General features: G+C 38.5%; 1 protein-coding gene across 1 annotated transcript; it reads left to right on the top strand.

The window, feature by feature from the left end:
- The first annotated feature begins 1,096 nt into the window (after positions 1–1,096).
- Positions 1,097–22,778, top strand: cpped1 (calcineurin-like phosphoesterase domain containing 1). The gene is made up of 4 exons (XM_026915927.3): positions 1,097–1,269; positions 5,717–5,935; positions 13,133–13,555; positions 21,194–22,778. Exons 1-4 carry the CDS (start codon positions 1,206–1,208, stop codon positions 21,415–21,417), a joined length of 930 nt encoding a protein of 309 aa, XP_026771728.1. The 5' UTR covers positions 1,097–1,205; the 3' UTR covers positions 21,418–22,778.
- The last annotated feature ends 978 nt before the right edge of the window (positions 22,779–23,756 follow it).

Genomic DNA, 23,756 nt, shown 5'->3' with positions numbered 1-23,756 from the left:
TCCCAGGAAGAGACCATTCTCAGAAAAGTAGTGATAATGTTATGACATAGTAGTGGCATATTAGTGTGTATAGCGCTGGCACAGTGGCATTGCTGTTTTTTGTCACTTTATTTAACACCTTATTGGTCCACCTTGTAAGCGTACAGTTAGAGACTATAGCTCATATATTTGTGTATTCATCATCGTCTATCTGTTCATGAGTGCTCAGTGCTCAGTGTTTCACAGTGAGCTGAAAAATGGGACGACAGAATGGTGCAGCGGAGAGCGTTGATGCCTCACAGCTCCAGAGTCCCTGGCTCAATCCTGAGCTTGGGTTACTGTCTATATGGAGTTTCTGTACATGTGGGTTTCCTCCAGGTTCCTGTTGACTGGTGCCCTGTCAAGTCAAGTCAAATCAAGTCAAGTCAAGTGGCTTTATTGTCATTTCAACCATATACAGCTAGTTAGTACACAGTGAAATGAAACAACATTCCTCCAGGATCATGGTGGTACATAAAACAACACAGAACTACAAGAGACTACACATTCCTACATAAAGTGCACATGCAAACTTGTAAACAGCACAAGACAGTACAATGACTACCAAAACAGGACAATAGGTACAGTAAGAGACAGTGCAGTGCTGACTAGTACACAGTTCTAGTATGAAAGTGTCAGATATAACAGTAGTGCAAAAGAGGAACAATATAAGAAGTTGTAATGTAAATGTAAACATAACATACTATGACATAGTATTCAGCAGATAAGCTTATTCTATATATGGACATGTGAGAATGAGTGAGAGAATGTGTGTGCATGATGCCCTGCAATGGACTGGCATCCCATCCGGGGGGTAACCCTGACCAGGACAAAGCTGAAGATGAATGACTGAATGAATGAATGACTGAATGAATACACAGGGATACTGCCAGTATTGCACACCTTCAGAGTGCACCTGTACCTCACAAACTAGTACAGATACAAGTAACTGAAGTAATATGCTTTTTCAGGCTAGCACAGAATACACAATGCTAACTAACACCACGTGATGAAGTCACTATACGAGACTTGAATCATAGATATGCAGGGTTTGTTAATACATCACCGATACAATCGATTCAAGACTTCATTGTGCTAACTTCATTGTGCTAGGCTAAAGCAGCTGCACTTCTAGCTCGATAACTTCAGGAGACTTCGGATATTGACATAGCACTCACTGCTAAACTATGGCAGAAGACAAGAACATTTTTCTAAGAGCGAAACACCGGATGTATGAGGGTTTAACGGAAGGTACAGAAACTAATCAAGTTAACGTTACAGTTTCAATATTGTATAAACTAACGTAACTTGATTTTTGGCGTTTAGAGAGAAGGCTAGGTTTGTATGCTAGCTTCCAGTTTGCGTCTTTGCACTGTTGTGTTCTTTTGTGTTTTCTGATAATGTTATCCGTATATTCCTTTGTTTTTCACAGTAAGATAAACAGCAGGAGGGTTGAACTATAATATGACAGATGTCTAAGAGATGTCAACTGCGGTTACCGTGGCTTTAGTTAAAACACTGAACGAAACCTAGTGCGCGGCTATTAAGCACTTAGCGGTAATGATAATGGTAAGTTAGGCTGAGGCACAGCAGCACGTCATTCATACTAGTAAAGATTTAAATTCACCATCAGTGATCTGCTCTTATCATAATGCAAATGCCATGAACATACACAAGTAATGTATTCAAGAGACAATCCAATGATTATTTCAAATAATTAATCCATAAAGTGAGCTGCAGAATGTTAATGTAAACTCAAGTACCCTCTCAGTGAAGCTGGATCAAATCAACACACTATAACCTGGTGCTTTTGAAGAAGCAGTCTGTAAACATACACAGATCAGTTCACAGTGATTACATGCACATGACATTTTATAGCAAGATTGAATGAGCAATTGACACTCAGATCAGGTCAGTGTAATTTAAGCCACTTAAATACACTAATGATTATTAAAATATGTAGCCTGTATAACTAATATGGTATACTGATATGCTGATATAACTAAGCAGTTCAGAGTGTATCATGTGATACACAGGAAGTATGAACTGATTTTACATTGCAGCAAAGCCAGCCATTTGGTAAAAACTGAAAACGGTCCTTGAAATAACTAGTGCTGAAAATCAGCAGAAATCAGTTTGTGTTGGGATTTTACTGCTGGATTTGTAAGAATGTTACGGTCAAAATCATTAAATCTGTTAATACTAAATTAGTGGAGAGATTATTACATTTAATTTATTATAAATTGTATCATATTCGGGATGATATGAATTTTCTGTTTTAAAAATAAGTAGTCTGTATAGCCAATTGATTGCTTTGAGCCTACATGAGAAGCCTGGCCTTCCCTACAATTTCATTACAATGCAGCAATGTAATGTTTACCAATGTGTCTATACAATTATCACTCTTGGTGAAATTCAAATCAAATTATAGCAAATCAAAATATGAAATATCTGACTGCAGTATCATGCTGTTCGTTCATTTAACACAAACCGTATTCGGTGGACAGCACAACCTGCACAAAATTCTCCTCTGAAGCCCATACACGCCCCGTCATTAAAGAACGGCTTCACTGGGACCTTATAGCAGTTTTCAATACACTGTGTTTTCATGGGCACGAAGATGAACGCTTATTGGCCAACAGGCTTTTAATACGCCATTTTGGGTCCCGCCCAGATGCACGGCTTCACTGGGAGTCAATGAGTGCTTCATGGGTGGGTTTTTGCTTAGAAAAAAGTATCTCAGCCTTTATTTGACAGTATGCTCTTCACAGACTCACGACTTCTCCATATGATGATTGGGAGACTGGTCAGACGTGTGGAACCTTGTAACCAATCATTGAAAGTCTAATACACATGACCGACGTCACAGATTTAAACATATTGGCACTATATACATACTGCACAGTGCTCAGAGCTGCAGTAGTGATCAGTAGTCCAATCCATAAGAGTTTTAACTAGTATAACATTTTATTGTAATGTTTGTAATTAGTAAATATTGAAAATAAACTGTATTGTAAGTATAAAGTTAGGTTTGATTATTTGCACTTGTTTCTGAAATCTTTATTTATTTATAGGTCTAGCTAGCTAGTTGTCACTACCTTCTTTTGTGAAATTTAGCCAGCTAGTTAAGAGATTAGCTTTTAGCATGACGTGGCAGACATTACTAATGTCATCAACCTGATTTTGGAAAAGTCTTTTGAAGCTTAACTTATGTTGAGAGTCTGAGAATTAAACAGACCAACAGATGAAACAGATAACACAGAACTCGCACAAATTCAGTAACAGACGCCTGTGCGTCCCCTATTTTAAAAACCACCAGCCTCACTGACATCAGACTGTAGATAAAATGAAAATCAAATGACCTTTGAAACTGAATCGTCAACATTAAGACACATGGTGATTTTTTTCACAACATGGCCGGAGGGTATTTAACTATGCACATGCGAAACAGAAAACTGCTGTGGAAAACATTAAATTATTCAATTAAATTGGATTGTTATATGTCAAATTTAAAACCAAAATGGTTTTATAAAAGAAATTACAGACTAACAAACTAACATATCAGTTATAGACTATATTTTATGTCATCTTCAGTTTGACATTTAATTGACTGAAATGATGAACTTGTTAGTTAATAACAGTAAAGTGTTTCATTAAAACCAGTGCATATCTCATATATGAACATTGTGTGTGTGTGTGTGTGTGTGTGTGTGTGTGTGTGTGTTTGTTGCTCTGAACCGATATCTGATAGTTTTCTGTTTTATAAAATGTTATATTTGTCTTCAGTCAATGGGTCAGTTAGATTACATTTGAATCCTTTTGGCTGCTATTTACTTGCCATTTAGAATGCTGCTCTAAAAATTCATTTTTGTTATTTTATAATCTTATACTCTACAATGAATGATTTCTTCTCGTTGACCTTATTGTTTTTGTGCCGTCTCGGATGATGCTTTTCAGAAAAACAGCACTCTATAAAATCAGAGTTGAGCCTGTGGACAGACATCTTAATCTGTTCACCTTCCTGCTGCTGATCCAGCGACTCTTATCTCTTAGCCCCAATTTTTTTTATGAGGACAAAGTACATTGAGGTATCCAAGAAATGCTGACTCCAGCTGATTTCTTACAAACATTTCTAAGAAATGATCAGTGACTCCTCAGTGACCTGATGTGCTTGAGAACTGCATTAATCCAACACATTTATACTTCTGTATGTTATTCCAGATGACAGATTGTAACCTAGTAGTCAGATAAAGCAAGAGGTCCATTTGTCCATTTGATCTATTTGATCATTTCCTTTTTTTTTTTTTTTTTTTTTTTCTTTTTAAGCATTTGCAGCTAGCATAGGACGTTTATTCTACTTTTGTTTGAGTTCATTTTGGGTAAAGTTTAGAGCATACAGTTCAGAATCTTTGGCACAGGACTTCTTGTTTCTTTTGTTTTCGTGCCACAGCTGTAAAATCTAGGTGAAGGCATCTTATGTGGATTTGGATTTCATTTCTTATTACGTTTTACTCTAATCCCAGGTGTAAGAATGTTTTCACAGTGATTTATAATGTGTGTGAGTGCTCTGTCATTCAGTAACCTTTAGAGAAAGACCCTGTGCTTAGGGGTGATGATGTGATATTGAGCTGCTCTGAATTTATTTGTTTAAAATTGCATCAGTAGTTACTAGAGTCTTCATGAAGTGTAGATTAAGCTTTAAGTTGGCATGGTTGAAATGTTCAGAAATTAGGCTACTTTAGATTTAGATTACTTTTGAACGTGTGTAGACAGAAGTTTGAACTGCGCAAACGAACGGTGTGTTTATGTAGTATATACCAGTGTGTCGAACTAACATAAGCTCTGAAATGTTAAGGCCCTCAAAGGACTGATGCTAAATGCTCAGCTTTCGTAGGTGTGATTGGACTAATTTAGGAGCTTTGCTAGGCTTTTATAGTTATATATTTGTGCCTCCTTTTTAAAACTGCAAGCTATAAATTTGACAGATATTCCCTTTGAAGCAAAAGTCATTTTAATCGCATCATTCATTTCAAATAGTACCAGTCTGTGCTGTTAGGAAAAGAGCTGTAATGTTTTAATGACCCGTTCTGTAGTCAGAGCATTTGTATCCTTTTATCTGCTTCAAAGAGTTGTTGTTTTCTATCTAAATGATGATAGTAAAACAAATTCAAGAACTTATCCTTTCATACGCAGTAGGGGGATCCTCTTCTTTTCTTCTCTGCCCAGGATAGAATGGGATATTACCATAAATCCATGTGGGAGGAAGAGAACGATGCATGAAGAGCATGTATAGAAGTGTAGTACTTGAGTTGCTGAGAGGTTGAGTATGGATTTGTACAACACAAGCCTCATGGGGTGGAAGGTTGCAATTCTACTCTCATTTGTTTCTTCTAGCACAAGAGCTGATGCATTGTTTGGAGGCTATATATTTAAACAAGTCCATTGCGCTGCAGCTTTGTTTTTCACATGCTCTCCCTTTTATATACTGACAGGTCACAGAGTGAACAAACCCTCCTGTCAATGAAGATAAAGCTTTTTATGAATATTTGAAAAAATACTTGCTTTGTGTCTTATGTAATGCTGGATTATGTAAAACAATTCATCCTGCAAACCTCAACCTCAGTAGACAGAAATTAATTATTAATGTAGCTCATTGACTGGCAGCGCAGCAGCAGACATGGCCTTCTGTCTTCCACAGATGAGGAGAAAGAGTGGAGTGGGCCATTTTGCTTCATCCAGGCGGCTGACCCGCAGCTGGGTCTGATGAAGGCTTGGAGGTTGGGAGACTGTGATAAAGGAGGAGATGAATGGGCAGAGGAGGTGCAGCTCACCAAGCAGGCTGTCGAGGCCATCAACAAACTGCAGCCCCGGCCCCGCTTTGTTGTTCTCTGTGGGGATTTGATCCATGCCATGCCAGGTAAGATCACAGTTCTGGAAGTCAATATGAACTGACAAGAATTTAATTAGGAATTTAAAATGACTTTAGCTAGGTTGTGCATGGGTGAAGTATAATACACTTTTGTTGAAGGTAGATTTCATTGTTGCTACAGAGTTTACTCTATAAGTTGAAAAAACATTATGTTCTGTGAGCTGTTTCACAGAATTTTCTATTCCCCTTTGCCACTAGGTGGAGAAGCCGTTATGTTTTCAGGTTGTCCATCGGTCTTTCCGTCCACCTGTCCGTCCATCCGTCCGAGATTCTTGTTAGCACGATGTTTTAAGAACGTGCAGTTGAATGTTTGTAGGATTTATATGGAATTATCAGACAGGGTCAAGATCACAGCAAGGTCAAACGTTTGAAATAGTTTTACTTCAGTTGCTTTCTTCCTGTTTGTATACATAAATGTTACTTAAACTCATGCTCAGAAACTCAGGGCAGTTTGCCATCTGTCTGTCTGTCCATCCATCCATCTGTCTGTCCCTCTGAGATTTGAGGGACAGATGAAAATGATTATTTATATGAAATTATCATTCTAACCAGCAGACGAACTGATTATATTTTGCAGTTGAACCAAACAGGGCCAAGGTCACTGCAAGGTCAAACGTTTTTTAGTTGTGTATGTAAAATGACCTTTTTAGTGAAATGAAAGGCACAAGCGGCATAAACAGATTTTCTTAGTTATTCCTTGTTAAACTCCTGCACTGGTATTAATGAAAAGACAAGCCTGTGTTGACCAATTTAGTGCACTAGTTTAATTTAGTTAACTTTAGCCTGTGTCATTCTATGTAAGGAATAAAAAATGATAGAGCTTGCTATTATAGGAAAATAATCAACTACAGGATTGATTTAACTTTTTTAAATAGCAAGTTTTTAAATCTGTTGTCTTAGATTATGTGGAGTGTCTACCATACAAGTCCCGGGGAACTAGCTGTTACTATATACATTCACTGAACACAGGAAAAACATCCAGTGAGCAGCAGTTCTGCAGATGGAACTGACATGTTGATGAGAGAGAGATCAAAGGAGAATGGCTGACTGGTCCGAGCTGACAGAAAGGCTACAGTCACTCAGATAACCACTCTGTACAATTGTGGTGAGCCAAAAAGCATCTTAGAATGCACAACACATCGAACCTTGAGGCAAATGAGCTACAACAGCAGAAGACCACGTCGAGTTCCACTTCTGTCAGCCAAGAACAGAAAGCTCAGGCTGCAGTGGGCACAGGCTCACCAAAACTGGAGCTGAACTTTGCTGGAGCAAAACCAAAAGCTGAAGACTGGAAAAAAGTAGCTTGGTCTGATGAATCTCGATTTCTGCTGAGGCACACAGATGGTAGGGTCAGAATTTGGTGCCAACAGCATGAATCCATGGACCCAACAGTCCAGGCTGGTGGAGGTAGTGTAATGGTGTGGGGAATGTTTTATTGGCACACTTTAAGCCTGTTAATGCCAATCAGTCATCGCTTGAATGCCACATCCTATTTGAGTATTGTTGCTGATCATGTGCATCCCTTCATGGCCACAATTTACCATCTTCTACTGGCTACTTCCAGCATGATAATGCACCATGTCACAAAGCAAAAGTCATCTCAGACTGGTTTCATAAACATGACAATGAGTTCAGTGTTCTTCAGCAGCCTTCCCAGTCACCGGATCTGAATCCAGTAGAACACCTTTGGGATGTGGTAGAACAGGAGATTCACAGCATGAAAGTGCACCTGAAAAATCTGCAGGAATTGTGTGATGCAATCATGTCAACATGGACCAGAATCTCAAAGGAATGTTTTCATCATCTTGTGGAATCCATGCCATGAAGAATTGAGGCTGTTTTGAGAGCAAAGGGAGGCCCTACCCAGTATTACTATAGTGTTCCTAATAAAGTGCTCAGTGAGAGTATATGATCATGTACTTAAATATGAGCACATTAATGTACATCTGTGATTTGCAGTCTGTCAGAATCGTGCTGTTATAGGAAATTAATCCACACCTTCTGGCTAGTCAGATTTGAGAATTTAACAGCACTGTGGTATAAAGTAATTTTATCACTGAATGTGCCTATTGTTTAACATTAATTTGGTGCTGCATTTTTATTGTGTTGTTTTATATGTGGCAAAACACTTAAACTATTTTTAAAATAACTATTGGACTTTCACAGAGTGACAACAGAGAGTGACAAAAGACTATTGTCTGGCCAAGTGCAGTACATTGCATCGTTGTTTTTCATTTTTGGTCCTGGAGTACTCCTGTAATGACCATTTAAAAGCTTTTGCTGCAGTAGGTCACCTACTTTAACCTGATAAAAGGCTTAGTAATGCTGATTAAGGGCTTAGTGAAGCTGATGAGACGGGTGTAATGAGGGAAACACTAATATTCGGAGTGAAACCCTGCAACAGAGGAAACAATAATTAATTTCTCCTTTACATTATTTTTTGTATGATATCACATCTCCACAGCTGTATGAATTGAGACAGCTCTGGCTTATTTAAGCTAAACATACAGCCAATAGCTGCAAAGAGCATATGAAGTAGTATTTCATGACCCCTGCCATCCCCTCATTCTCAATGCATCATCCTATTCTAATGCATTGAACTTGTATTTGAAATTCTGTTTCCTAAGGTGCGGAGCCGTTATCCCAGTGTGAGTCATGTTTTATTTTGTTTTGTTTATAGAGAGATATGAATTGAATACAAAGCAGTGAAAGACTTGCAGTATATTTTAAAATAGGCCTTTCTTTCATTTTCATAGAAAAGGGTAGACGGGGACAGGACTCTTGGGGAGTGCCTTTTCTGCAAATCTTTTATACTTCTGAGTTCTGAAGTTTCTCAGGAGGAATATCATCTACCTTTGAGAATCTTTGCAGACTTCATAGTTTTATTTTCCTTGATGTTATTTGAGCCCGGCAGCTATATGTTCTGTGGTAGCTGCACTTTGTAGGTAAAGATATAATAAGTGGGCTGTAAAGGCACAGCTGGGTCTTGTGGGGAGGTGTGGAGACCTTTAAACAGTCTGTTTGTGACAGGCCAAGCAACCAGACTGTGGCAGATTCATGAGATGACCCATCCATCATGCAACTTCTTTTCTGCGCTTCAAAATCAGCTGAACCCATCTGACATTTCCTTTCCTCTGTCTTGCTTTGAAGTGGTCAGAGAAAACAGTTTTGTCTAGCCTCTGGTAAAGCATGAACTTGGAGAAAGATTTGTCCTTTTATTTGGAAGGCTTGTTGTGGGTTTTGGAACAGCTTATCTGTCCAATACTGAATAATCTTTAATTAAAAAAGTGAGTTGAAACTAGGACTGGAACTATATTAAAAAAGCACAATACTTTATAACTCAATAACACAGTTTTGGGTATAGGACAGTATTAAGTTACCTGGTTAGGTCGACTGCTAAAAAGAGATATTAAGATGTTTGCTTTTAGCTTGTATTAATTTATTAAAAGCAATGGAGAAGTGCGTTTTTATTGATTTAGCCTGTTATGTTCCTTAAATTGTAAGCTAGCCTGTTAGAAAAATTGTAGCATACATAATGCTTGGAATTTTTTTTTTCAGTATTATCTACACTGTATAAAGAAATCTGAATGTGTTATAGTGTTATAATGTTATAGCATCATACATCACAGCCCTAACTGAAACATGTTGTTATATTACTGTATCTGTAATAGATATTTAAAATGAATTTTTGATTATGGGAAGACTCTAAGGTGAAGGTTTTTTGCTCAGGGACCCATTCATCATTCACCTTCACTGACCACATGCCCTGGTCACTTCAAGCCCGACTGGTGAGCAAATTGCATTCCTTTTTTTTTTCCCAGCAGCTGTTCTCAAAGGTTCTCTTCTCATCTTATCATGAACCACAGAGAGTAGTGTGTCAGTAGTGTTCTAGAGTTGATGGATGTGATATATCCAAGCAGATTCCAGACTCGAAAAGGCGAGCTCGTGTTGGGAGATGATTAGACCTGATACTTGTGGACTTAGACGAGGGGCTTCCTTGATGGAGGAATGAAAAGGCAAGGATAACATTATGCTTTCTACTCCTTAAACCACACATGTGAGCACTTCAGGTGCTGTTGGAGTGGATAGAAATGAAGTTCTCCGAACAGCGAGCAGTTGGAATGTCCAGAGGGAGATGAGTTCTCTGTGTGTTTAGCTGATAGAGATCTCTTTTGGGAGAACTTGTAATGGGGTTCTTTGGGGTTTGTAACTGATTGGAGACACAGGGAGCTGGTAAAGTTGAACACTCTGATAAGAGAAAGGAAAATAGCTGCAATTCCACTAGCTTGACAAAACATTAGTTCACTATTAGTTCACAAAAATAATTTTCTAAAATAGCCTTCAAACATTAAGCCACAGCTTCAGCTGTTTCATTTGCACAAATTAGCTTCTTTGCTGTTCATTTGGGTAATACACCTTTTTCCAACTTTATTTAAATTTTAATAAACAAGCAACTCCATGAAACTATTTGTTTTAATAGACTGCATGGTATATTGTCCATCTAATGCTAAAAAGGTCAAAATTATTCTACTGATATACGCTCACTGACCACTTTAATAGGTACACCTGTACACCTGCTCATTCAATCATGTGGCAGCAGCACAGTGCATAAAATCATGCAGATACAGGTCAGGAGCTTCAGTCAGTCTTCACATCAAACATCAGAATGAAGAAAAATGTGATTTTTTCCATGGCTTAATTTCTCCATGCCATGGATGTTGGTGCCAGATGCTTGACTGCTGTTTTTCCAGACTTCAGCTTTCCCATTTCGGTGATCCTGTTCCAGATTCCATTTTTTGGCTGACAGGAGTGGAAACTGATGAGGTCTTTTGCTATTGTAGCTCATCTGCCCCAAGGTTTAATTCTGAGATGCTTTTCTAAGATGTTCTGAGATGCTTTTCTGCTCACCATGGTTGTAAAGAGTCATTATTTCAGTTAACTTCCTGTCAGCTCAAACCAGTTAGGCCATTATCCTCTGACCTCTTTCATCAACAAGGCGTTTCTGCTCGCAGAACTACTGCTCCCTGGATGTTTTCTTGTTTTTTCTTTTTTTTTCCGCACCTCTCTGTGTGAACTTGGTGTGGGTGTGTGTGAAAAGTCCCAGAGGTTTCTGAAATACACAAACCAGCCTGTCTGGCACCAAGTCACTGACATCACATTTTTCCCCAATCTGATGTTTGATGTGAACATTAACTGAAGCTCTTGACCTGTTTCTGCGTGATAGTATGCATTGCGCTACTGCCACATGAATGGCTGATTGGACAATTACATGGATAAGGTGTTTCTATTAAAGTGGCTCATGAATTTATGTTTTAAAACTCAACCTCTCTTGTGTAGTAGGTTGCTAGTTAAGTGCTATCTTTTGTAATTTCCACTTTTCCTCATTGAGCTTTAAATGTACCCCAGAGAAATTAGCAAGATGTCGCAATTGTCACGTTGGCACTAACAGTTTCAAAATGGTGGACTTGGACTGTCTTGGATTTTTGGACAAAAGATTTTTTCCTTTGAATCCATAAGACATTGGTTGGTTTCTGTCACCTTTGATTGCTGACCTGCAGTAAGTATAAATTAAGTGCAGCATGGGCAGTTGATTGTGAAATGCCTAACAAAAGATTCTTTGTAAGTAATATTTTTTCCTGCAGCTAATTTTTTTTTTATTATTTCTTTCATGATAAGTATAGGTAGTTCAGTGTTTCCCTGCTGAGGGGGTGGTGGGTGTTGCACACATTTTCACAGATATTTTGAGTACAATGGATATTGAGTAGACAATATAAAAACGTATTTATTAATTTTCCCCATTGTTGACTACAATTGTAATTTCAAAATCAGATTAATATTTACATAATAATGATTGAGTGCTTTTTTTTTTTTTTTTTTTTTTTTTTTTTTCTTTCTGTGTTACATCAGAGTGTTCCAGCTTTATTAAACCTATGGTGTTCAATACAACTCCTCAACAGATTACTTTAATCTAATATTTGTCTCAAATATTGTTGTCCCCGATTGTATTTTTAATAAGGTTAATCTCGCATTAAGCAAGGTTAATGACTGCAGATCAGAGGCGGACACTCTAGCATATGGGTGCAAACTGGAATCCTTTTAACCTCCCCAAACATGACTATGTGATATTCTACGGATAAGTGTGTGTGGCCATAAGAAATTGTAGCTCTCTTGCAAGAGTAAACACTGCTAATAGCAGCAAAACTGCAAAATTTATCAGTAACTTCAAAGTGCCAACCCATGGCTACATGAAATATTGATTTGAATTACCTTTATCTATTAGTCGCATTCATCTGCTTGAAATGTGTAGCGTGACTCCACTCCACTGGGAGCTGTAGCTAACCCTGCTGCAGCAGCCCATGTTCTGAAATTATAACTGCTTCAGAGCATTTAGAATACGAGTGTAAATCTTGTTGAATTAATGAATGTAATGAACTGTGATAAACGTATAATAACAGAATGAACTGTAGAAAAGTACAATAAATCGGCAGTCAGTGCAGATATTTACATGTAATATTTACTATACCAGTGCAAGAATGCATGGTAATAATTAGTCCATTCCCAGCATACTGATTGCAAATGATACATGTCTGGTGTGATGAAAAGTGTGAGCTGTTATGTCGTGCCACACACACACACACTGTGTTGCCTCTACTATATGCAGAGCAGTGCTTCTTTCCCCATCCTGTCTTTCCCTCATCCTCTGCCTTCTCCCTCCCTTTCTCCCCCTTCCCCTGACCCTGAGCTTTGTTCCTGTCACTGGCAAATTGGAAACATGGTGCATTAACAGATTAAAAATAAAATGTAAAAAAAAAAGATTAAATATATTTGGGCAGTTTTCAGTTTGCCTGAAGTGTCACCTATGTGTGGGAAACACTGTTAGCTACAAAGACAGGGTGGACAGCTGTGCTGATATTAGATGCTCCTCAGTGATTGCTGGAGATGCCAAAATGTCAGCGAGATACCCACTGTGATAATTATGCTCAACACAACATGCTTATTTTTTAGTATTTTTACAATATTAATGTAATATATGGTAAATGCAGCCTTGTAGACAATTTGTCTCCACAAAATTTCTCCTACATTTTACCCCTTAGCTAATGAGGTAACAAGAACACACTCATCATCCTCAGCCCAGTAAGGAATCATTTATTTAAAAATAAATAAATAAATCTGTGTGTTCTTCAGGTTGCCAATTCAGAGAGGAGCAGGAGAGGGACCTGAAGGATGCACTGCGGGCCACCGATCCGGACATTCCACTTGTGTTTGTCAGTGGGAACCATGACCTGGGCAACACTCCCACTCCGGACACGGTGGAGCAGTATTGCCGCGCCTGGGGTGATGACTACTTCAGTTTCTGGGTGGGTGGAGTGCTGTGCCTGGTGTTGAACTCCCAACTGTTCTTTGACGCATCAGGCTGCCCTCAGCTGGAGGAAGCTCATGAGGCCTGGCTGGAGAAACAGCTACAGAAAGCAGCTGAGAGCTCAGCACGGCACGTCGTTATCTTCCAGCACATTCCACTCTACCTGAGAACTCCAGACGAGGAGGACGACTACTTCAATCTGCAGAGAGCCAAGAGAGAGAATCTGATTCACAGATTCTGCCAAGCAGGTACGGTTCTGAGCAGTGAATGGGCACGTGCATCCTCACAGTGTTTACAATGTTTAATGTTGTATCTGCTAATTCAGTTGTAATGTTGCAAATGTTATCGTCTCTAAAATTTGTGACAGTGCAGAACACCAGTACACAGGCTGAGTACAAACTGGCATTATAGTAACTAAACTAAAAAAAAAACTACAAAGGAAAAACAAGTTTCAAACTGACAAGGCTGATGTGATTAGAGGTAATGTGGTGTGAAATGAGCACGTTTATTAGTGTAATTGATAATAAGATTAGGAATTATAACCAAACCAGCAAATTTCTGAAGAAAATTTGTGATAACAATGTAATGCTACATTCTTGAAGATGTATTTAAATATGTACTAGCTACCACACAAGGTTGTCTCCCCTTATACACACTCTTCTTTACTATATATATGTATTTGTGTCAATGAATTTGTCTGCTCATTCCAATATCTGTTCTTTATTTATACAGCAGTTAGTTCCGGTCCACTAATTTGATTGGGCAAGTGGCGTTCCAAGAGTGCTAATATTTAACAGCCAACAGTACTAGTACATTTCACTGTTTTTATCACTCTGCTCGTCTGTGTTCGCTCCATAAAATTACAATTCTAGCGATAGTTCATTACCCTGTAACTGTTACTACACTTACTACGGGCTGTCAGTCAGTCTGTCCGTTGCATGGCAACAAGCAATGCTCTATCCCGTTGTGGCTTCTTTAGGAACTATTTTAGTTGAGGGAGCCAAAAATAAATAAAATGTTTGGCTCCCTCAGCTAAATGTTGGTTACTCGATATTAATTTCTTGTTTATAGAACTGTTGTATAAAATCATAATTACAGCATAAGAGTGCTCAGACAGTGGAAAATTGCCCTAAGCAGTGTTGATCTGAAGACAATTTTATATAATTGTAAACAGTTTATTTACAATAATATTTGAATTGTCTATATTGTATGCACTAGGTAACTTTTTATTTACATTACAGGTAAAAACAAAATCCATTATATCGATATAATGGATTTATGCAATATTACTGTTTTCTTAAGCAAATAATGCATAATACATCTGTGTGGGGAAAAAAGAAAGAGAGAAATTGTTTTAAAAAAAAAAAAAAACATTATGTTGCTAAGAAACATTCAGAAGGCAAGGAAATATGACCTGCTGCCCCATACATCATCATTTATTCAAAGATATTACTGTCTTTCTGGTCCAAACGCAGCCTGTTATAATTTTATGATTCTGTTTCCTGGCCTTTTTCACTCAGGTTTGTTTATACGCCTTTCCTCAAAAACAGAGGTTGAATTTCCTAGATGTGTGCGCCTCCGGAGGACGTGTGAATGCAGCACAAACTGAAACTGAGAGCAACTATGATACACAGAGTCCAGCACAGCAATAATTCTATTCATTATTTAAAATAAGCAGAATTAGAGGAAAGTAGACAGAAATGTAAAAACTCTGGGTTTTGTAATGGGGGGGGGGGGGGGGGGTCGTCCAGTGTTAAGGTTAAGTTTATCTTTTGTTTATTAGACTGCTGTTATATGGTGCATATTAAAATCTCAACAGAGCTATTATGTATTTTCTTACTGCATGCATTATGAACCTGCCCTATATAGGAGTCGTTTTACTTCTTTACTGATATTTATTTTTTTCATTTCAACATAATACACGTGAGAGTCATATTTTATGGCCACATAACATATGTTATGAAGTTAGTGATGCATGCACAGGAATACATTTGCTGCTGGTGTTCAGAAACAAGTTTATTTCATGGAGCTCAGTACTGTTTGTGAGTTGTGTCCAGATTTAGTCCCTAATTTGCTTATGGGAAGGCTTTCAACTGGATTTTGGAGTGTGGCTATTGGGATTTGTGCTTATTCAGCCACAACAGCATTAGTGAGGTGAGGTACTGATGTCGTGTGTGGAGGCCTGGTAGCACAGTCAGCATTCCATTTCATCCCCAAGGTGTTCAGGGGGGTTGAGGTCAGGGCTCTGTGCAGGCCACTCAAGTTCTTCCACTTCACCCTTGGCAAACCGTGTCTTCATGGACCTCGGTTTGTGCACAGGGGCACTGTCGTGCTGGAACAGGTTTGGGCCCCTTAGTTCCAGTGAAGGGAAATTGTAATTCTACAGCATACAAAGACATTCTTTACAATTGAGTGCCTCCAAATTTGTGGTTACAGTTGGGTAAGACCCACATATGGGTGTGATGGTCAGGTGTCCACAAACTTTTGGTCATACAGTGTATCACAGTTAATCCTCTCCTATGTAGACATAGTTAGGTAGTTGATTTGCCTCAGCACTCCTTGATGTAAGTTAAAAAAAAAAAAATACACTGGAAATTTTGAGTGTGTTTTTTTTTTTTTTTTTTTTTTTTAAGGGGGAAATTACAGAGCAGACTGGGCAGTAAACTACAAGGTGCACACAATCCACCTTCAAGATCAAGATGTCCTTTTTCACATCCCCACTTTCTGAAGCATTTTAGTTTTCTGTTTCATGGCAGATCATCACAAGATCCACAAAATGGGGGATAAAAGAAAGCGTTTGTTCATGGCTTACAGAAGGGTACTGCCAATAATCAATCCCCTTATGCTGTCTCAGGCTTTAGAGATGTGATAAAATGCTGCTTTTAATAATTTAATCCATGTTTGGTATGAGGCAGTAAGATTGTGGGAAGATTGTCTATTTTAAGGCATACACCCTGAGGAAAGCAGATCTTTGTCAGCTGTGGGACTGCTGTAGTTTTTACCGTTTATGATAATTTATGATCCTCCAGTGTTTAGGATCATAATATGACAATGACTGTGCTTCACCGTTTTGTCACAAAATGTTCAGAATCGTACCATCTCAGACAGATTGTTGTGATAGCATGGCTACATGTATGATGCACACAGTCTTACTCAGGGGCTAAAGGCATGATGTAAAAATAGCTAGCAGAGGAGAAGGACTTTCCATCCAAATACTTCTACTGGGAAAATCACTCACTTCTTTTTAATCTAGTTCTGAATATCAGTCGGCCAGCGGAGAACACCCCTAATTTATTTTAAATTCTGATGGCTCTCATGAATATATTTGTGAATGTTTCAGGGTCCTTGTGCTGTCCTAATTGGAAGCACTGTACCTTCTGAACTCAGTGGCAGACTGCTCCATCTATTATTGTCACCGTGACTCACTGCAAGATTTCCGGCTCAGTACTCAGAGGTGCTCATGAACCACAGCCTGGCTTAATGTCCCCTCTGCGCTCATTCTGCAGCAGCATTGGAGAATCTAAACATTGCTCTTTGTGAATCCCTCAGAGGAAAATGTCAGCTCTTATGCTCCCCTTCTTTACAGATATCATGTGATGGGATCAAGCAGAACACCTCAGTTGTGTTTTACGACGAGAAAGTTCAGTTAATGTGAAGGTTTTATTCCTGTGCTTTCAGTATGGATATCGCCACTGAATGAGACTGAGCTGAATTCCCTCTTTTATCTTTGAAGACCCCCCTCTCACCAGAAATGTCAGTCTCCATCCAAAACAATAAGAAAGAATATGGTTCTCTCTAGAATAACCCATGTTTTTTTTTTGTTTTTTTTTTTATCTGATTGTTTATTTAGACGTAACCGTTCAGCTGCTGGTGCTGACTTGTACTAAGCTAATAAACTAACTGTTTCCTTCATGATTTCTGTTGGCTTAAGGCAAGCCAATGTTAATTAGTATGGGTTTGAGTAAACCAAGGGAGCATTTGTCATCACTGGAAAATTGGAGATAAATTAGAAATCATTCTGTTTTGGGCAGATGATGAAGAATGGGCTGAGCTTGGGGTTATAATGGAGATAATAAGAGATAGAATGCAAAGATTTACTATATTATAGAATGACTTTCCATTGACGAGCATGACCCCAAGCTATGTGTTGCTGTTTACGGGCTTCCATTATGGATATGTGGTCGATATAGATGGTAATTACAATCTCCACTTCTCAGAAAGTGCCTCAGAATGGAGAGTGTGTTTACAGTTATAGATACAGTTCTCCATTGTCACTACTGATAAAACTGCAGTAGATTATGTTTTTAGTTAGTGTCATACCACAGTGTTGTTGAATTCTCGGATCTGAACGTGTTGATTAATTTTCTGTAACAGCACAGCTCTGAAAATAGTTCCAGCTGTAATTCAAATGATAGGTTGGTATTAATGCACTTATTCTAATACATTATCATTTTTATTGTAACAACTCATTCACAGACTTTTATCACAGATGTTCCACAAAATCTATGCCTAATAATCAGATTAGACATTTATTTAACATGCCTAACATACTAACAGTAAGATTTCTGACATGGGAAAGTTTTCACGAAAGAGAACTCTGACTTTCTGGGTTTCTCAGCAAGATGACATGCTGCATTTTTGTCCTATTAACTTCAAGTGAGAGAAAAAAAATAGAGGCTGGTGAAGGAACGGCTGCTATAACAAATGATAACAGGAACTAAGTGGTCTCAGAGCTGTTCCACAGCATTAAATGTAACTATAAATGGTTAAAAAGCATGAAGTGTTGTTCATTAATAAATTACATGTTGCAGTTGTTGGCAATTTGCTGAAGTATAAAAGGAATAAACCCGTTAGAGGAATAAATAATCCACTTCAGGGTCTGCTCCGCTTCACGTAGCGGATTATTTTCTTGTAATAGAACGCCACATCATGTTCCTTACTTAATAGCCATTTTGATTTTGGTTAGCAAGATTAGTCATTACATGCGTTTTCTTTTTTTAATGCTCTGTCAAAGCCTGTTCAGTCAAAGCTCCACAGCCATCTGTGATATTGGTCCCACAGCAAGAGGAAAATGTCCAAATGCTGCTGTCTCTATTTTTATGTAAAACTGCAGATCCTTTGTGAGAGCAATTTCAAACCACCCCGATTTCCTGCTCTGCATCAGTGTACATTTGGATGGAATCTTAATTACTTACATCACACACAATGCACAGGCCGTCCCTCATTGAGCACTTCATAAAGGGACTCGTGGGGATAAATGACTGTGATATATGAGCAGCATAAGTAATGCTCTCCTCGCAGATCATCCTGTCTTTCCTTCTGTCATGCAAATCATGTATGGGCATAGTTAGGTGATTAATTCCCAGTGGCCTAATGATAACACATGCACACACATATACCCTCTCTAACTAAGAAATAAATTCTCTCCGACTTGTTTGGATAGAAGAGAGCAGCTGAATTTACATATCATCCATATCTGGCAGGCAGCCGCAAAATCCGTCTGCCTATGAATAGAGTCATCGGCGGCACAGTGAGTGTGTCTCAGGGGAACAGAAACCAGACCGCCGTTGTACTTCCCTGTTCATTAGAAGTTAATTTCATTTTGTGTTACAGTTTATTTTCGGAATGCGTTACTTACTATTTACTCAGGCCTTTGGCAAACTTTGGCTTGCTCAGCTAAAATGCACAGCGGTCCCTAGGTGGTGGTATTTCTGTTATAACCACTGCAATGAGATTGTATGGAAATTGTGAAATTATAAGCAGCATATGGGAAGTGTAAGTACTTCTTATGGGAATATGTGTGGGAGCACTTAAACAAGGGCAGCTTTGTGAAACTATACTGTGTTTGCCAGGACTGAATTTGAGCCTATATTTCCCTTTTTTCTGGTGGTTTTCCCAAATGGATGATGATCTTTGATTTTTTTTTTCCCCTGTTCTATGGGCAGCTTGTAGTCTGTAAGCAGAAATGGTAGTTACAATATGCACAATAGTGCTGCTGCTAGGCAGTTTGCTCTGATTGGTATTTCTGTGCCTCATAATTTTAAGCCAGCCACAGAGACGAATCGATCTCCACAATTTGCTTCATAGTTAAACGATCACAGCTTGTTAATTCAGTTTTCCATTAGTGAACTGGGGAGAACACACACTACCTGTTTCAGCTCAGAGTCCAACCTCTAAAATCAGAAATGGGCTGTAAGCAAAAAGGGGTCTTACACACAGTCTAAAGAGATGTCAGCAGGTAGAACAGTGGTGGAATTTTGTACACATAATAATATTATGGTCCTTACACACCCACAAATCTACTGTTTCATTGTTGAGAATGCAAACACAGTCTCTTCACAAGTGTGACTATTGTAAAGACATCCCAATATTCACATCACAAACAGTTTACACAACCCCGACGTCTGAGCTAGTTTCTGCTAGTTTGCTCATTAATAAAGCAGGGGTTTTTCATGCATCATTAGGTCACAAGCTGCATTAAGATGGTAGGGTTTTACAGGATATTTTACAACACACTCTTTGGTACATTAATACACAGCATATGTACTTATCCTATTGTTTCACTACACTGCTGGTCCATTGAAAAGCTTGTTTAAGTAGTGTTTTGATCACCTCAACACACTCCCACGCCCGGTCCAGTTTTACATCTTACACCTCAAGATAATTATGCTGTTTTCTCTCTGCTTATGCCATATTTCTCTGTTTATGCTTATTTCAAGGCCTGACTCATAACCCATCATTAGAGACAAGTTTGAAATTCGCATAATTAAACAGCTTCCCTTTGAAAAATAATTATATTAGAATGCTTTCCTTTTGATTTAATAAAACAAACTTTATCATTTTGAGTTATTTCTGCTGTATTGCAACACGGTTGTGTAATTGCTTTAAGGATGAGGGTGTCTACGGTTGTATAACACTGCATAATTATCTGCATTCCTCAATTTAGTTTTTCTCCAGAGGCAGAGTTTGCACATTTTAGAAGCTTGTCCAAAATTTCTAAAGGGCATTAGAATGTGCTGACATGTTCTGTACTTTAAGCTAATGTTTAATGAATATCTGAATGATCCAAGTAAAAACCTTGATTGCCAGGTAGTTACAGCCAGGAATTCCTGGCTCATGACATTTCATCTTTCGCACCATGAAGAGAAAATAAAAGAAACAGATTTATGACTGCTACACCTTTCATGCAGGAATCACAATTTTAATAACTAGCAGTAAAGGCAGCAGTGTAGAAGCATTGCTGTTAATATTTATTTGTCTTTCCTGCATACCTGTGGGGGGAAAGTCATAATGGCATGTAACCATTATATCACTAAGAGTCTTCCTGAAATTTTATTGTTGCTATTAGATGTGCAGGTGCATACAGTTTGCATACTTTAATGCATCTGTTAGTACAGTATGTAAGTTTCAGTTTATGAGCAAAGTCTTGAATGATTTCACTATAAATCACTCTGTCAGCCTGCATTCCTTCAAAATGCAGAGAGTGATTTGTGCCTTCCATTCTGTGTGGCCTTCTCTGCCAACTGTGGTAATCAGTCCACTACTTTGCATTCTGCAACGGCAGAACTGCGTTGGCTGGTGGAGGGAAGAGGTGAGATGAAAACCTTCCCCATGATTATGCAGATCAAAACAGAAAATAGATTTCTCAAGAGGTCTCCAACATGGCCGATGTTCTTTGAAAAGTCCGTCACTTCTCGCTGCTTTATCAGCCAGCAGCTGAGTGGCGGCCAGTCTGACAGGGAATAAAGTAACTCGGTTGACAGCGCTGTTTAATATGCATATCAGCGCTAATCAATTAGTATAATTGAACTTGACCTATCCTCATCCCTCGAGTGAAGCTAAGCAGAATATTAATGGATCTCCTCCTCTGCCCATCTCTGTTTCAGGTGTGAAAGCTGTGTTCTCGGGTCACTACCATCGCAATGCGGGTGGGTGCCATGCAGGACTGGACATGGTGGTGAGCTCAGCTATCGGCTGCCAGCTGGGCGAGGACATGCATGGGGTCCGGGTGGTGGTGGTGACCGCTGATAAGATCATCCATCGCTACCACACTCTGGACCAGCTGAGTGAGAAGGGCATAGATGAAGATCTGAAGAAGCTCTTATCTTAACTGAAAGTTGCAGGCAGACTTTTTGACCTTTGTGGTTCCTTTTTGGATTATATTTGTTGGTTCTAGATCAGTAGAAAAGAACAAAGTCTGCTTTCAACTGGCAACGCCTCTGAACAAAAGCAGCCATTTTGTGTCAATATCCAGAAGGCATCTGAATAATAAGCTTCTGCACACAGCAGGAGAAGGCAGTGAAAAATCACTATATCTTAAGATGTCGTCAGAATGCTGTTTCCATTCTGCATTTCAAATTCCTTAGTTGCTATAATGTTTTGGTCTTTCCTGTCAGAAATAAGAGGTTTAGGGATGTAATTTCAAGCATTAGCAATATAACTGTCTCTCTTTTCATCTTCCATACCTTAATCAAACATCTTGACATTTGAATCAGGCAAATGTACTCGAGAATCCCCTATTCCTTTAAACCCACATCACCAAATCACACTAATAAGCAAGTGCATGTAGTGTTCAAGCTAGTCGTTTGGTGATTTCATCCTCTGTGTCCAAGCCCATTACGCTCTCCCAACTCCAAGAGGTGAGAAGAGGCAATCTCCATGGCAACCATTGAAAGACATGACAGTTAAGACTGTAACTTACAGAGACTCATTCAGTCATCAGAAACCGTTGCTGATTTCCATCTCACACTTGTGGTTTTATCTCTCAGGTTCACAATCCACTTTGATGATTTGATGCAGGGGAAAAAAAAAAAATGCTGAAGTCTTTGTCGAGCCAGGGTGTGTGTACTCATTTAGCTCCATCTGCCTTTGTAATATACGAACCAACCCTGCCAGTTGTGAAGGGGAACATCATGAGAGATCAATGCTCTGCATTGCCCTAGGCCATCCTTTTTTGTAACGTTTTGTTTAAAATACACAGTGTATAGTAATACCAATCATTAGCCCTAGAACCAATGTTTATGGAAGCACCTTTGGGGATCCTCATGTTGCCAGATGTGTGCATAATCGCAGGAATGTAAATAAGAGCTAAATGTCACAGAGATTACAATAAACGTTTTATCTCATATTTAGACTGTTACAACAGTTCTTTCACCTTTTCACTGTGTTGACCTGAATAATCTCTGTAAAAAAGATATGTTTTAAACAATGCATTTTTCATACTAGTAGTGAAACTGAGCCAAGAACAACAGTCCATACTGGAAAATATTATATATTATTTTTTTAGATTCTTTTTAGTATGGAGTCAAATGAATAATTTTTAATTATTAAGAAGTTATTTGTTTTTCCTGTTATGTTCAATATTTACAGATGTGTAATCATATTTTGAACTCATTGTATTGTGATATTTTTATGTCACCGGACTTCTACATTTGCAATAAATGTTTTGTGGACTCCAGACAGAATGTGTTATCAAGTGTTCTACAACAGCACTGTTGAATTCTCGATTCTGATTGGTCAGATGGTGTTGATTAATTTTCTATAACAGCAGCTCTGACAGTAGTTCAGACTGCAAGACAAATCACAGGTTTATATTAATGCACTTTTCTATAGTACAGTGCCTGTTTCTATAGTAACAACATACACAGGGACTTATATCACAGACACTCCACATAAATGGATTAAAAATATGTGTAATTGTTGCAAAAAGTTTTCTGGGAGGAGATGTTTATTTACTATTTTCGAAGGAGCTTCTGAGTGATGACTATTCAGATAAAAGTTTGTGTTATTCTTTAATAGATAATTAGAGGAATAAAACATGTGTTATAGTAAAATAATTTAATAAACCCTGTCGCTGATTATTTTGCTAGTACAGTAGACCCCATCGTGTTCAGTCCTTGCCAATTTTAATACAATTTTAATAATATTTTAATCAATAGTGTGCACAGTGTGCACTGAAATGTTGTTATATTGACTGTTCTTCCTCTATATGGCCAATTTCTAAATGTGCCATTGTTCAAGATTATTGTCTAGAAGGTGTATTTTAATATGTGAGGGACAATGAGCATATACTTTAAGAACTCCATTTCATTGATGTATAGATTTAAGACTGTGGTGGTCCTGGTGGTCAAATCTCACAGGTACAGCATGTAATGTTTCACAGTTCAACATCGATGACCCAAGTTGCTGTTATACAACAGTTCAGTTTGTAAAGGTGACTTTGTATGATCTTTTTTTATTGGCTTGGTTCCTGGATGGAGAGCTTGGCATGATGAAGTCTGCATTGGAACAGAAGGGCGTTTGACATTTAGCAGGTTGCAATTCCTCGCACAGCAGAATGAACTCCCACACTCTGAAAATCAGAGCCCGACTTCCAAATCACTCATAACAACCGCCTGCTTCACAGCCAAAACTGCCTTTGTCTCTGCTGTTTATGCTTGAATGCATGAC

Source organism: Pangasianodon hypophthalmus, chromosome 12 (genome assembly GCF_027358585.1).
Source record: "Pangasianodon hypophthalmus isolate fPanHyp1 chromosome 12, fPanHyp1.pri, whole genome shotgun sequence".
NCBI lineage: Eukaryota > Metazoa > Chordata > Actinopteri > Siluriformes > Pangasiidae > Pangasianodon > Pangasianodon hypophthalmus.
The sequence above is the reverse complement of the archived record's forward strand: the minus strand, read 5'-3'. Positions and strand labels throughout refer to the sequence as shown.